The following is a 14,408-nucleotide window of genomic DNA, read 5'->3' as shown; positions in this document are numbered from 1 at the left end:
TAGCTGGGACTACGGGGCACGTGCCACCATGCTCAACTTTTTTTTTTTTTTTTTGGTAAGAACTGGTTTTCACCATCTTGCCCAGGCTATTCTGGAACCCTTGGACTCAATCGATACACCCAGCTCAGCCTCCCAAAGTGCTGGGAATACAGGTATGGGCCTCTGCACCCCGCTCTTATTTTATTTATTGAGACAGGGTCTGGCTCTGTGGCCCAGGCTGGAGTGCAGTAGCATGATCATAGCTCACTGCAGCCTGAAGCTCCTGGACTCAAGTGATCCTCCCAATTCAGCCTCCCCAAATACTGGGATTACAGGCGTAAAACCACTACATCTGGCCATCTCCCATTTTTAAGCTCCATCTGCGTCACCAGCTGATGGGAGTCATCATGACCCAGGTTGGAGGACACAGAGTCTGTGGCCCTGGGTTTTCAGGGACAGCCATCTCTTGGGTGGTGCAGGGTCAAAAAGAGATGAATGCCAGGGGCATGGTCAGTAACCTTTATTGCGCAACTCTGAGGCCGGGGCAGACCCGACTGGGGAGATTTACTGTGGGAACGTCTGGCCCGGCCCCTTCCTCCCCTCCGGGCGCCGCTGGCCGCCTCCGCTCCCTGTCCAGGCCGCGTTCAGCCCTTGAAGGGGCCCCGTGGGGCCTGCGCTAGACCCGGAGGGATAGGGGGCACCGATGGGGGCCGCCAGGTGGGTGTCAGGGTGACTCTAGGACCTCCGAGAGCGACGGTGCTTCTTGTGGCTTTCGATTAATTTCTGGGAACGGATCTTTAGCGATGCGCGGGTCACTACCTCGTTGTCCTCCTCCTCACTCTCTTCATCTACGGGGGGTGGGGGGATGAGCAGGGAGCGATGAGGGATCCAGGTCCCCATCCCTGGCACCCCTTCCCTTTATCACCCCACTCTACCCCCACCTTGGCCCTGAGCAGGGTATGGGACAACCTCCTGCTCCCCAGCTTGGGGCCCTAACCGCACCCCTTCATCCCCCCACCCATACTGACCAAAAAACTTGTCCTTGGGAGTGGCAAGGGGCAGGGCGATGCGGGTGTTGTATTCGGGCAGCCTTCCCTCTAAGCTGGCGAGGAACTAAGCGGGGATGGGAAGTGAGAGAGGAAGGTGGGAGGGGCCAGGGGCCACCGATAAATCACGTTCCCCCTCCTCCCTACCCCATTCCGAGATATGCCCTCGTTCCAACTGGAGACCATTGCCCACTTCCATCCTTCCTTCAGCAGGCACCTTGATACCCAGCTTCACCTCCTCATCACTCAGGTCCGCCCCTGGTCTCTGGGGCCCTGCATAGGCCTCTCTCCATCCCGATCCCCCAGCCGCGTCCTCTAGCCTCCCGGGACCCGCCCGCACCTCGTCTGGTTTCTTCCCTCGTGGCTCGGGCTCCTCCCTAGCTCGTCAAACCTCACCCATTGTGTCCCCGAGACCCCTTCCTGGCTGATCAGCTTGCACTCTGGTCTCTCGAAGTGGCCCCCAGTTCCCTGGTTTTCCGACTCAGCCCCACTACTCCTAGATCTCTGGAGCTCTGCCCCAGGGCTGCAGGGCACCTCGCGGTCAGCGATGTGGCGCAGCATCTCTTGCACGTCGTGGCTCCTGAGCTGCGCCTGCAGTTTCAGCAGCTTTTCCTCCACGAGGCCCAGCAGGCTTGGCAGATAGTTATCTGCCTGGGGATCCAGCTCCTTTCCCGCGAAGCGGCCGTCCTCCTGTGGCCAAGGTAGAGCCAGGTCAGCCGAGAGGGGTGGGGCCTATTGGAAGGCTCCACCCAGGGGCGGGGCTTTTCTCTCGGGAGCTGGGCCTAGGAGATAAGGGCCCACCTACAGGGGCCATCCTAGCCATTGTGGGCAGGGACTTAGATCAAGGCCAGGTCTGTGATGGGGGAGTCTCTGAACTCTAGCTCTATATGAAAAAGTTTCGGGGAGGCCTCTTGGGAACAGTAAGGATTCAACGGAGACCATTGTGGGATGGCCTCCTGAAGAAATGGGCCTCTGCTGCGGGCAGGATAGGGCTTCTGTCTCGGGGTGCTCCAGAATTGCAGATAGTTTTTCGGGGACAGGGTGGTTTTCGGGGACAGGGTGGGACTTCTTTCCCTTGGAGGCAGAGCTTGAGACGGGACAGGGGCTCTGAAGTCTTGGGCTTCCTTGGGGAGTGAGAGCTTCCCCAGGGAGGTGGGGCGGGGACTCTGAGGAATGGGGTGGGGCTTCCCCTGTGGGCGGGGACTCTGACGTCCGGGACAGAGGATGTGGCAGGCCATGTTTTCCAGGGCAGGCGGGTGTGGCAGGAACCCCCGCTTCGTGGCTGCACCTCTTCGGTCCCGTGTGGGCCTGGTGGGGCTTCCCCCGGGCGGGGCCTACCACAGTGATGTGGACCAGCTTGCTGGCCAGGTGCTCCAGGCTGTCCTTGGCCACTTGCATCGCCCGCAAGGCGCGCTCCAGCTGGTCCTTGGCCTCGGCGTGCCGCCGCTCCTCCTTCTCGAGACGCTCCTGCGCCTCGGCTTGCAGTTTCTGCTGGCTGCAGGGAGCCGGGAGGTCACCCCGGGGGCTGAGCCCGCCCCGTCGCCCTCCCCAGGGCCCTGGCGCCTCACCTCACCAGCGTGGCCTCCCCCGAGTACTTGAGGTCTTCCAGCTCCCGCTGAAGTTGTTGCTTCTCCTGCTTCAGCCTCACCAACGTCTGCTCATTCTCGCTCTTGAGCGTCTCCAACTGCGCGAAGGTGTTGCCCTGGGCCACGAACCGCCGCACCAACGACTGTGGGCCACCCAGCCCCAGTCAGAGCCAGGGCCTAGAGAGGCGCAGGGGCGCTCCACCTCCTCTCCCCCACCCTGCGTCCCGTCGCACGCAGGATAGGTGGCCTGAGCTGGCGCCTTTTGCACAGCAATGTATGGGGACACTGTGGGTTGGACTCAGGGTGGCTTCAAGGGTGAGCAGCCCTGGATATATCATTTTTGCGGGGCCCTTTCTGGCCTATATAAGGAATTTGAGTCAGCTCAAATTCAGGGGCAGCTGGACAGGCGAGCATAGCTTCTTTCCAAAAATCAACCTGCCATCAATTTCTGGCCGTGAATCTCGCCTGATCCCACAGGAAATACCTCCCTTCTTCGGAGCTATCTGCTCACAAGGCCCACATCTGGAAAGGGGCTGCGCCTCGGTGCCCCAGATGACCCCATAGGTGTCCTCCAATAGGTGGGAGTCCCGGAACTCCTCAGGGGTCGGCCCCATGGGGGGAGCAGCAGGTTGGCGGGCACCCAGAGGGGAGAAACAGGGTTGGGGTCCAGTGTTCACTGGCGGGAACCAGGACCCAAAGGGGACACATTGGTCTTAGAATAATGCAAAGAAGACGCTGTAGGCCGGGCGCGGTGGCTCAAGCCTGTAATCCCAGCACTTTGGGAGGCCGAGACGGGCGGATCACGAGGTCAGGAGATCGAGACCATCCTGGCTAATATGGTGAAACCCTGTCTCTACTTAAAAATACAAAAAACTAGCCGGGCGACGAGGCGGGCGCCTGTAGTCCCAGCTACTCGGGAGGCTGAGGCAGGAGAATGGCGTAAACCCGGGAGGCGGAGCTTGCAGTGAGCTGAGATCCGGCCACTGCACTCCAGCCTGGGTGGCAGAGCAAGACTCCGTCTCAAAAAAAAAAAAAAAAGAAGACGCTGTAAGTGAGGGACCCGGCGCAGGGACCCCACTTGCCAGGATCTGAGCGGTCTACTGGGTCACAGACCAAGTTACAGACACTGGAGACAGAACAAGAGAGGAAACTCTCAGTTCTCCTAGAGCTGGCATGGCAAAGGAATTAGCACAGTTCAAGAGAGAACGGAAGGCGAGTGTAGAAATGACGGCGAGTGTAGAAATGACAGCGAGTGTGGACAGCTCCTGGGGGTTTTGCTGTGAAGGGCAGCAGAAAAACTGAACGGTAGCTGGAGGGGGAAGGGATGTTTTTCAAGAAAGGAGTAGGTTTGTGAGCTGAAGAACTGACCTGGCAGAGAGGGGAGGCAGGGTGTGTCGGTTTCACCAGCCTGGGCACCCCTGGGGCCCGTGGCGGGGAGGGCTGCGGGCAGAACTCACGTGCGTCTCGGCAGTGCCAGTGGCGTCCTTGACCTTGCCAAAGATCACCTCCATCTGGTACATGCTCCAGCGCTGCCGCAGCTCCTCCTCCTTGGCATGCAGGCTGTCCTGGGTAGTGTCCTCAGACTGTAGCAGTAGGTGCTCGCGGTGCGTCTGCTCGTGGGTTGAGGTCAGAGCCAGGGTCAGCCCGTTTTAGGGGGGGGCTGGGGAGGGGGATCCAGACTGGTGCCCGGGAGGGAACAGGGCTTAAACTGGAGGGAAGGGAGAGGGCAAAAGCTTGGCGCCAGATAAAGGCACCCGGGCAGAAAGTGGGACAAGGTCGAGCGCCGTGGTGGTGGCTGTGGTTCACGCCTTTCATTCCAGTACTTCAGGAGGCTGAGGCCAGAGGATCGTTTGAGCCCAGAGGTTCGCGACCAGCTTGGGCAACATGGGGAAACCCCATCTCTACAAAAAATGCAAAAATTAGCAGGGCGTGGTGGGGCGCCTGTAGTCCCAGCTACTTGCGAGGCTGAGGTGAGAGGATCGCTTGAGCCCAGGAGGTCGAGGCTGCAGTGAGCTATAATTAGTCTGAGCGACAGAGTGAGATCCTGTCTCCAAAAAAAAAAAAACAAAAACAAAAACAAAAAAAAGCCATATATATATATATATATATGCGCACATACACACACACAAAACTACCAAAAAAAACAAAAAAACAAAAAAAAAAAAACAAAAAACCCTTGGCCGGGCGCGGTGGCTCACGCCTGTAATCCCAGCACTTTAAGAGGCCGAGGCGGGCGGATCACAAGGTCAGGAAATCGAGACCATCCTGGCTAACACGGTGAAAACCCGTCTCTACTAAAAATACAAAAAAAATGAGCCAGGCGTAGTGGCGGGCGCCTGTATTCCCAGGTGCTGGGAAGGCTGAGGCAGGAGAATGGCATGAACCCGGGAAGCGGAGCTTGCCGTGAGCCGAGATCGCGCCACCGCGCTCCAGCCTAGGAGACAGAGCGAGACTTCGTCTCAAAAAAAAAAAAAAAAACCTTGGTGAGGGCTGGATGAGTGGCAGCCTCAGGGCAGGTGCAGGGGCGGGGCCAAGAGTGGGGGGCGGGGCCTTAAGCAAGGGTTGGGTTAGAGGCAGGGTCAGATTTAGGACAGGCAGTCTAGTCAGTTCGGAAAGGATGGGTAGGAGTCACTGAGCAAGGGGAAGGCTGGAGGCCATGTCAGAGCCAAAATGGTGCTGTGGCGTCGGAGGGGAGGGGAGGAGAGGCGGGGTCAGAGATGTGGGAGGAGTCTTTGCACTAAGTGGGGGTGGAGTCAGAGAGGGGGCGGAGTTAGGAGAAACTTAGGAAGCAGGAGAAGGCCTAGGATGAGGTAGAGCCAGGGCATGGCTGGTTTGTGCCGGGCAGGGCTGGAGTCACAGGCGCGCACCCCTGGGTGCGCCCACCTTGCGCTCCATGCGCTCGTTCTCCAGTTTCTTCTCCTCGGCACGCTTCTTGCACTCACTTATGTAGCGTTCTCGCTTCTTGCGCTCTCGAACCAAGGTCTCCTCCAGGTACTGCAGCTGGTTCTGGAGGGCAGGCAGGGGAGCAGGGAGACCAGCTGGCACCTATTGCTGCCCACCGCAGGGTGCTAGGAGACAGATGGGGACAGGGGCGTTGGGGAAGCTCAGGGACAGCTGAGGTCAGATTCTCAAGCTGGGAGACCGTGGCAGCTGGGCAGGATGGCCGAGAGCAAAGGGGGTGGCACCTTGGCAATGTCCCGGGCATTGAGGGCCTCTTGGTTCACCAAGTGCAGTGCCTCCAGCTCATGTTTGGTCCTCACCACCTCAGCCTCCATGGAGTCCAGCCGGTTCTCCAAGTTAAGACTCTCGTCCTGGGGCGTGGTGGGGAGGGGTTGGGAAGATGAGGCAGGCCTGTGACTGCTGTCCCTAGCTAAGCCCGCCCTCCCTGCTTGCCATCTCACCCGAGCCCTCCTAGTCCCTACCATTAGATAGGCCTTGAGCTGCAGGTACACGCTGGTAATGTGCTCGGCCTCCTGCGCCTTCATCCGGGCCTTCTCCAGGCGGTTCTCCAGGTTCCGCACGGTCTGGAGAGCAGCAGGGCTGGGCTGAGGGCCCTCCGCACTCAGTCCCTCCCACACGACCCTCTGCCCTGCAGGCCTCACCCGCCCCTACCTTGGCCACCTCCGTGTGGCTGTCTTGCACCTCCGCCATCTCCAGAAGGCGCAGGCTGTGCTGCAGCTGGAGCTCCTCCAGCCGCCTCCTCCGCAACACCACCTGGTACCGCAGGGCGTTCTGCTGCTTCACCTTCTCCCTCAGCTGGTGCTCTAGGTGCTCCAGGGCCTGCTGCAAGGAGGGGAGCGAAAGCAGGGGCCTGAACACACACCTAGCCCTTCTTCTCTTCCTTCTTCCTTATTGTGGCTTCCAGGACTCCTCTCTCCCGTTTTCTACCCACCTCCCTGGCCACTCCTTCTGTGCTGTTTTTGGAGAGAGAGCACCAGGGTCTTCTCTCTGTCTATATCCACCACATTGGTGATCTTACACTGGCTCAGGGTTCTACAAATTAAAAAAAAATTTTTTTTTCTTTCTCTTTTCTTTTTTCTTTTCTTTTGATGAAGTCTTGCTCTGTTGTCCAGGCTGGAGTACTGTGGTGCAATCTCAGCACACTGCAACCTCCTCCTCCTGGGTTCACGCCATTCTCCTGCCTCAGCTTCCCAAGTAGCTGAGATTACAGGCTCCCACCAGCACACCTGGCTAATTTTTGTTTTGTTTTGTTTTGTTTCGAAAAGAAGTTTCACTCTGTTGCCCAGGCTGAAGTGTACTGGCACAATCTCGGCTCACTGCAACCTCCGTCTCCCAGGTTGAAGCAATTCTCCTGCCTCAGCCTTCCAAGTAGCTGGGATTACAGGCATGTACCACCACACCCGGCTAATTTTTGTATTTTGGGTAGAGACAGGGTTTCACCATGTTGACCAGGCTGGTCTCGAACGCCTGACTTCAGGTGATCCACCTGCCTTGGCCTCCCAAAGTGCTGGGATTACAGACGTAAGCCACCTCACCCGGCCGACTTCTGGCCATTTTTTTCTTTTAAAAAACTTGTTTAGGTCAGGCGCAGTGGCTAACACCTGTAATCCCAGGACTTTGGGAGGTCAAGGCAGGCAGATCACGAGGTCAGGAGATCGAGACCATCCTGGCTAACACAGTGAAACCCGATCTCTACTAAAAATACAAAAAATTAGCTGGGCATGATGGCAGGCACCTGTCTGTAGTCCCAGCTACTTGGGAGGCTGAGGCAGGAGAATGGCGTGAACCTGGCGGGGGAGCTTGCAGTGAGCTGAGATCACGCCACTGCACTCCAGCCTGGGCAACAGAGTGAGACTCCGTCTCAAAAAAAACCAAAAAACAAACAAAAAAATTTATACAGGCAGGGTCTCGCTATGTTGCCCAGGCTGATGTCAAATTCCTGGGCCCAAATCATCCTCCTTCCTGGGCCTCCCAAAGTGCTGAGACTACATGCATGAGCCACTGCACCCAGCCCAGTTTTATTTTGTTTTGTTTTTTGAGATGGGGTCTCACCCTGTCACTCAGGCTGGAGTGCAGTGACTCGATCACGGCTCTCTGCAACCTCTGCCCCTTGAGCTAAAGTGATCCTTCCTCCTCAGCATCCTCAGTAGCTGGGACCACAGACACATGCCACAACACCTGGCTACATTTTTGTATTTTTGGTAGAGACAGGGTTTCATCATGTTGCCCAGACTGGTCATGAACTTCTGAGCTCAAGTAGTCCACCCACTTCGGCCTCCTAAAGTGCTGGGATTACAGGCGTGAGCCACCATGCCCAGCCTTTTAATTTTTAAAATTATTTTTTAAGACAAGGCCTTGCTTTGTCACCCAGACTGGAGTGCAGTGGCACGAACATGACTCACTGCAGCCTCGACCTCACCAGTTCAGGTGATCCTCCCACCTCAGCCTGGTGAGTAGCTGGGACTAGAGTCCTGCACCACCACATTTGGCTAATCTTTTGTATTTGTTGTAGAGTCAAAGTTTCACTATGTTGCCAGGCTGGTCTCGAACTCTTGGCCTCAAGCGATCCTCCAGCCTTGGCCTCCCAAAGCCCTGGCATTACAGGCATGAGCCACCATGCCTAGACTGTGTTTTATTTTTTGTTTTTTATTTATTTATTTATTTTGAGACAGAGTTTTGGTCCTGTTGCCCAGGCTGGAGTGCAGTGGCATGATCTCGGCTCACTACAACCTCCACCTCCTGGGTTCAAGTGATTCTCCTGCCTCAGCCTCCCGAGTAGCTGGGATTACAGGCACACACCACCATGCTCAGCTAATTTTTTGTATTTTTAATAGAGACGGGGTTTTGCCATGTTGGCCAGGCTGGTCTCGAACGCCCAACCTCAGGTGATCCGCCTGCCTCGGCCTCCCAAAGTTCTGGGATTACAGGCATGAGCCACCACGCCTGGCCTTTATTTTGATTTTTTTATCTTTTGTTTTTGTTTTTGTTTTTTTGAGACGGAGTCTCACGCTGTTGCCAGGCTAGACTGCAGTGGCACCAATCTCAGCTCACCGCAAGCTCCGCCTCCTGGGTTCAAGCCATTCTCCTGCCTCAGCCTCCTGAGTAGCTGGGACTACAGGTGCCCGCCACCACGCCCGGCTAATTTTTTGTATTTTTAGTACAGACGGGGTTTCACCGTGTTAGCCAGGATGGTCTCGATCTCCTGACCTCGTGATCCGCCCGCCTTGGCCTCCCAAAGTGCTGGGATTACAGGCGTGAGCCACTGCGCCCGGCCAAATTTTTTATTTTTTTAAAATTTTATTTATTTATTTATTTTTTGAGATGGAGTTTCGCTCTTGTTGCCCAGACTGGAGTGTAATGGCGTGATCTCAGCTCACCACAACCTCCACCTCCCAGGTTCAAGCGATTCTCCTGCCTCAGCCTCCCGAGTAGCTGGGATTACAGGCATGCGCCACCATGCCCAGCTGAGTTTTGTATTTTCAGTAGAGACGGGGGTTTCTCCATGTTGGTCAGGTTGGTCTCGAACTCCCGACTTCAGGTGATCCGCCTGCCTCGGCCTCCCAAAGTGTTGTGATTACAGACGTGAGCCACTGCGCCCGGCTGTGATTTTTTTTTTAAACCTGTTTTCCCTATTAGAATATGAGCGACTTTTAGAAGTGGAGACTTGGTCTGCTTTTTCACTGCATTTACTACCATGCCAGGATGCCAGATACAAGGACAGTTAGTAATAAAGATTTAATTGAATGAGCATACGAATGGCAGCTGCTGTGCAGGAAGGATTGGAGAGGGTGAGCCTGGAGTTCATAGGTGAGGGGACCCAGGCTGGAAATGAAGGAGGAGGTGGGGTGAGGGTGGGCAAACCTGGCCTGTCCTGTTCTTCAGGTATGGCTTCTCCCACCTCCATTCGTGAATCACTGCCTGGACAACTTTCTCATCTCCCTGCAAGGAGGGAAGTCCAGTCACCTTTCAGCATGCCTCTTCCACCTGAGGCCAGGTGCTACCTCCTTCCCCTACCCCCGCCACAGGAACCCTCCACCCACCCCTGCGCCCCTTACCTTGAGCAGGTCCAGCAGCTTTAGTTCCAGTGCCTTAGTCTCCTCGCGGAGCTGATTGATGGTCTCCTGGTTCTTCTTGATGTTCCACTGAGAGCTCTCAAAAAAAGCCTTCCGGTCACCCTCTGGCAGGCAGGTGAAGTGGACAGACACACAGTTACTGGGTGGGTGGGTGGGTGGCTGCAATATCCCAGAGGGAAGACCTTTTTTGCAATCATCAACTTTTATTTTTTGAGACGGAGTTTCGCTCTTGTTGCCCAGGCTGGAGTGCAATGATGCAATCTCGGCTCATCACAGCCCCTGCCTCCCGGGTTCAAGAGATTCTCCTGCCTCAGCCTCCCAAGTAGCTGGGATTACAGGCATGCGTAACCACACCTGACTAATTTTGTATTTTCAGTAGAGACGGGGTTTCACCATGTTGTTCAGGCTGGTCTCGAACTCCCCACCTCAGGTGATCTGCCTGCCTCAGCCTCCCAAAGTGCTGCAATCACAGGCGTGAGCCACCGCTCCCGGCCTCATCAACTTAATATTGTAAGAATGCAGTCGTCGATCAGCCTGAGCCTGGCCAACATGGTAAAACCCCGTCTCTACTAGAAATACAAAAATTAGCCAGGTGTGAGGCTGGGCACAATGGCTCTTTCCTGTAATCCCAGCACTTTGGGAGGTAGAGGCGGGCGGATCACCTGAGGTCATCCGCCTGAGTTCAAGATCAGCCTGGCCAACATGGTGAAACCCCGCCTCTACAAAAATTAGCTGGGCATGATGGCAGGTGCCTGTAATCCCAGCTACAGGAGGCTGAGGCACGAGAATCACTTGACCTCTGGAGGTGGAGGCTGCAGTGAGCCGAGATCCTGCCACTGCACTCCAGCCTGGGCAACAGAGCAAGACTCCATCTCAAAACAAACAAACAAACAAAACCCCTGTCCCTGGGTATACTCAGATAAGTGGTTCCAGGATCCGAATATACCAAAATCCTTCCATACTTAAGTCCTGCAGTCAGCCCTGTGGAAACTGCAGATACAAACGGTTGTCCCTCTGTATACTCAGGTTTTGCATCCCATGACTGTTGTATTTTCTTTTCTTTTGTTTTTTGGGACTGGGTCTTGCTCTGTCACCCAGGCTGAAGTGCAGTGGTGCTATCATTGCTCACTGAAGCCTCAACCTCCTGGGCTCAAGCAGTCCTCCTGTCTCAGCCTCCCAAGTAGCTAGGACTAGAGGCATGTGCCACCACATCTGGCTACTTTATTTTTTGTAGAATCAAAGGTCTCACTATGTTGCCCAGGCTGGTCTCGAACTCCTGGCCTCTAGCAGTCCTCCTGCCTCAGCCTCCCAAAGTGCTAGGATTACAGGCATGAACCACCACGCCCGGCCTGCCCATCTCAATTTTTTTAAACTTGAAAGGATGAATGATATACGTGAACACATGGTGTTCAAGGATCAACTGTACTTCACTTTGAGCATTTATTATGTTTTGGATGCTGGACTAAGAGGTTTCCAAATGCCATATATCATGTGCCAATAGGTATCCATATGCATAGGCATATCATACGCCTTGCACAGATGAGAAGACAGAGGCTTGGGCTGATTAAATTGCTTAAGGTCACAAGCAACCATGCAAGATTACCCTTTTTTTTTTTTTTTTGAGATGGAGTCTCGCTCTGTCGCCCAGGCTGGAGTGCAGTGGTGCGATCTCGGCTCACTGCAGGCTCCGCCTCCCGGGTTCACACCATTCTCCTGCCTCAGCCTCCTCAGCAGCTGGGACTACAGGCGCAGGCCGCCACGCCCGGCTAATTTTTGTATTTTTAGTAGAGATGGGGTTTCACCATGTTAGCCAGGATGGTCTCGATTTCCTGACCTCGTGATCTGCCCGCCTTGGCCCCCCAAAGTGCTGGGATTACAGGCGTGAGCCACGGCACCCAGCTTTTTTTTTTTTTTTTTTTTTAAGACAGAATCTCACTCTGTCACCCAGGCTGGAGTGCAGTGGCACAATCCTGGCTAACTGCAACCTCCACCTCCTGGGTTCAAGCCCCTCTCCTGCCTCAGCCTTCCAAGTAGCTGGGATTATAGGCGTGCGCCACCACACCTGGGTAATTTTTGTCCTTTTAGTAGAGACAGGGTTTCACTATGTTGGCCAGGTTTGTCTCAAACTCCTGACCTCAAGTGATCCACCCACCTCGGCCTCCCAAAGTGCTGGAATTATAGGAGTGAACCACCTCGCCCAGCCATGATTACCTCTTAATAATATCAACAAAAACAATAATAATGGCTTACACACAAGGATTCTGCAACCTCAGGATGACCAACTGGGCCAAATAATTATTTGCTGTGGGGAGCTCTCCTGCGTTTTATAGTTGGGCAGCAACTTCACCTCCGCCCACTAGATGCCAGTGGAAGACACACACCCACAACAGACACGCACGCCACCACGCCTGGCTATTTTTTCATATATATATATTTTTTGAGACAGAGTCTCGCTCTGTCGCCCAGGCTGGAGTGCAGTGGCACCATCTCGGCTCACTGCAAGCTCTGCCTCCCGAGTTCACGCCATTCTCCTGCCTCAGCCTCCCGGTTAGCTGGGACTACAGGCGCCCACCACCGCGCCCGGCTAATTTTTTGTATTTTTTAGTAGAGACGGCGTTTCACTGTGTTAGCCAGGATGGTCTCGATCTCCTGACCTCGTGATCCGCCCGCCTCGGCCTCCCAGAGTGCTGGGATTACAGGCGTGACCCACCGCGCCCAGCCTCATATTTTTAGTAGAGATGGAGTTTCACCGTGTTGGCCATGCTGGTCTCAATGTCTTAGGACATTGCCAAATGGCCACTGTGGGGCAAAATAACCCTTTTCTAACAAGAACCATTGGTTTACACCTTATGGTACTTTGCTATGTGCCAGGCACTGTTCTAAGTACTTTACACATTTCAGGTACCTATGTTGTACCGTTACTATCCCCATTTCACACATGGAGAAACTGAGAACAATTAGGTTACTCTTAGTCCCCCAAGGCTGACAACTATTATGCAGAGTCAGGATTCCAACCCAGAAAATCTGGCTCTAAAATCTATGCTCAGGCCAGGTGCGGTGGCCCATGCTTGTAACCCCAGCACTTTGGGAGGCTGAGGAGGAAGGACTACTCGAACCCAGGAGTTCGAGACCAGCCTGGGCAGCATAGTGAGACCCCCATCTCCACAAAAAGTAAGAAAATTAGCCAAGCACAGTGATGTATGCCTGTAGTCCCAGATACTCCGGAGGCTGAGGTGGAAGGATCGCTTGAGCCCAGCTATTATCGAACCACCGCACTCCAGCCTGAACAGCAGAGCAAGAACCTGTCAGAAAGAAAGAAGGCTGGGCGTAGTGGCTCACACATGTAATCCCAGCACTTTGGGAGGCCAAGGCCGGTGGATCACTTGAGATCAGGAGTTCGAAACCAGCCTGGCCAACATGGTGAAACCCTGTCTCCATTAAAAATATAAAAATTAGGTGTGGTGGCACGCACCTGTAGTCCCAGCTAGTCAGGAGGCTGAGGCAGGAGAATTGCTTGAACCTGGGAGGCAGAGATTGCAGTGAGCTGAGATCATGCCACTGCTCTCCAGCCTAGGCGACAGAGCAAGATCCTGTCTTAAAAAAAAAAAAAAAAGGCCGGGTGCAGTGACTCACACCTGTAATCCCAGCCAGCACTTTGAGAAGCTGAGGTGGGCGGATCACGAGGTCAAGAGATTGAGACCACCCTGGCCAATATGGTGAAACCCCTCTGTACTAAAAATACAAAAATTAGCTGGGCGTGGTGGCGGGCGCCTGTAGTCCCAGTTACTCGGGAGGCTGAGGCAGGAGAATCGCTTGAACCTGGGAGGCGGAGTTCGCAGTGAGCCCAGATCGTTCCACTGCACTCCCGCCTGGCAACAGAGTGAGATTCTGCCGAGAGAGAGAGAGAGAGAGAGAGAGAGAGAGAGAGAGAGAGAGAAGAACTTACAGGAAAGTATGAAGTACAGTTCACTCGGTTCTGAACTCATGAGAAGTTTTAAGAGAGAGAGGAGGAAAAACATTAATCAAGTATTAGTTTTTGCCCAGAAACTGTTCACCTAGATTCATGCTGGAGAAATACCTTTGTCACACCATGCCTTGTCAGAAGATTGGATGGGCACTGTTGACCCCTGACCCTCTGTACCCTCTGGAGCCATCTTACCTAACAGTTGTATCTTTTTATGTAACTCAGCCACCTGAGAGTGCACAGAGGGCTTCCCGGCACCTCTGTGGAAGGATCCTCCCTTGGAACGGCCGGGGGGCCAGGCCTGGGCTGCTCCCTTGCCTCGGAGGTGGCTGGGTTTGCCCGAAGCCTCCCTGCCCTTGACCTTGGAAGAGGGCGTCGAAACCTGGTCCTGAGGAGGCAGGGCGTTGGCGGAGGCCGCCCTGCACAGGGGAGATGTCATGATAGGGTTGGGGCCGAAGGCCCCTAGGGGTTACGGAGACAACTAGGAGTCAGTCGCTCCTGTCAGGGATCCGTCAGCTCGGATTCCTAGGGCTCTGAAAAATGTACTTTCCGACCGCTAGGTGGTTGCTCTCCGCATCTCTCGGTTGCTAGGTAACCGTCTCCCGTCTCCCCCAGTGTTTCCATGGAGACCACCCGCGTTCCGTGGCTGACACTGCGTTCTCATTGGCTGAGGCTGCATAGCGGGGCGGTCCCAACAGAGGGGCGGGGCAGAGCGGCGCTACAGGACAGAGGGTCTGGGCACTTTGGGGTCACGTGCTCATCCCGTTTCCTTACCCCCCCCCCCCAACCTTATCCTGCC

At 55.0% G+C, this 14,408-nt stretch overlaps 1 protein-coding gene across 1 annotated transcript; it reads right to left on the bottom strand.

The window, feature by feature from the left end:
* Positions 1–484: 484 nt before the first annotated feature.
* On the bottom strand, positions 485–14,394 carry CCDC151 (coiled-coil domain containing 151). The gene is made up of 13 exons (XM_033197620.1): positions 13,805–14,394; positions 9,628–9,749; positions 9,434–9,511; positions 6,224–6,394; positions 6,034–6,135; positions 5,797–5,922; positions 5,495–5,617; positions 4,069–4,221; positions 2,594–2,754; positions 2,364–2,520; positions 1,560–1,715; positions 1,008–1,092; positions 485–827 (listed from the first exon to the last, which is right to left on the bottom strand). Exons 1-13 carry the CDS (start codon positions 14,046–14,048, stop codon positions 715–717), a joined length of 1,791 nt encoding a protein of 596 aa, XP_033053511.1. The 5' UTR covers positions 14,049–14,394; the 3' UTR covers positions 485–714.
* Positions 14,395–14,408: the final 14 nt, after the last annotated feature.

This window comes from Trachypithecus francoisi, unplaced genomic scaffold (genome assembly GCF_009764315.1).
Source record: "Trachypithecus francoisi isolate TF-2019V2 unplaced genomic scaffold, Tfra_2.0 Lachesis_group5, whole genome shotgun sequence".
NCBI lineage: Eukaryota > Metazoa > Chordata > Mammalia > Primates > Cercopithecidae > Trachypithecus > Trachypithecus francoisi.
Note: the sequence above shows the minus strand (reverse complement) of the source record. Positions and strands in the feature narration are given on the sequence as shown.

What these genes read in the sequence shown, in the direction of transcription:
- CCDC151 (XM_033197620.1), bottom strand. Translation starts at nt 14,048, where the DNA reads ATGACATCTCCCCTGTGCAGGGCGGCCTCCGCCAACGCCCTGCCTCCT. An exon ending in ATGCCCGGGACATTGCCAAG is followed by an intron (nt 5,618 to 5,796) that starts GTGCCACCCCCT and finishes CCTGCCCTCCAG; the next exon opens with AACCAGCTGCAGTACCTGGA. An exon ending in ACGAGCGCATGGAGCGCAAG is followed by an intron (nt 4,222 to 5,494) that starts GTGGGCGCACCC and finishes ACCCACGAGCAG; the next exon opens with ACGCACCGCGAGCACCTACT.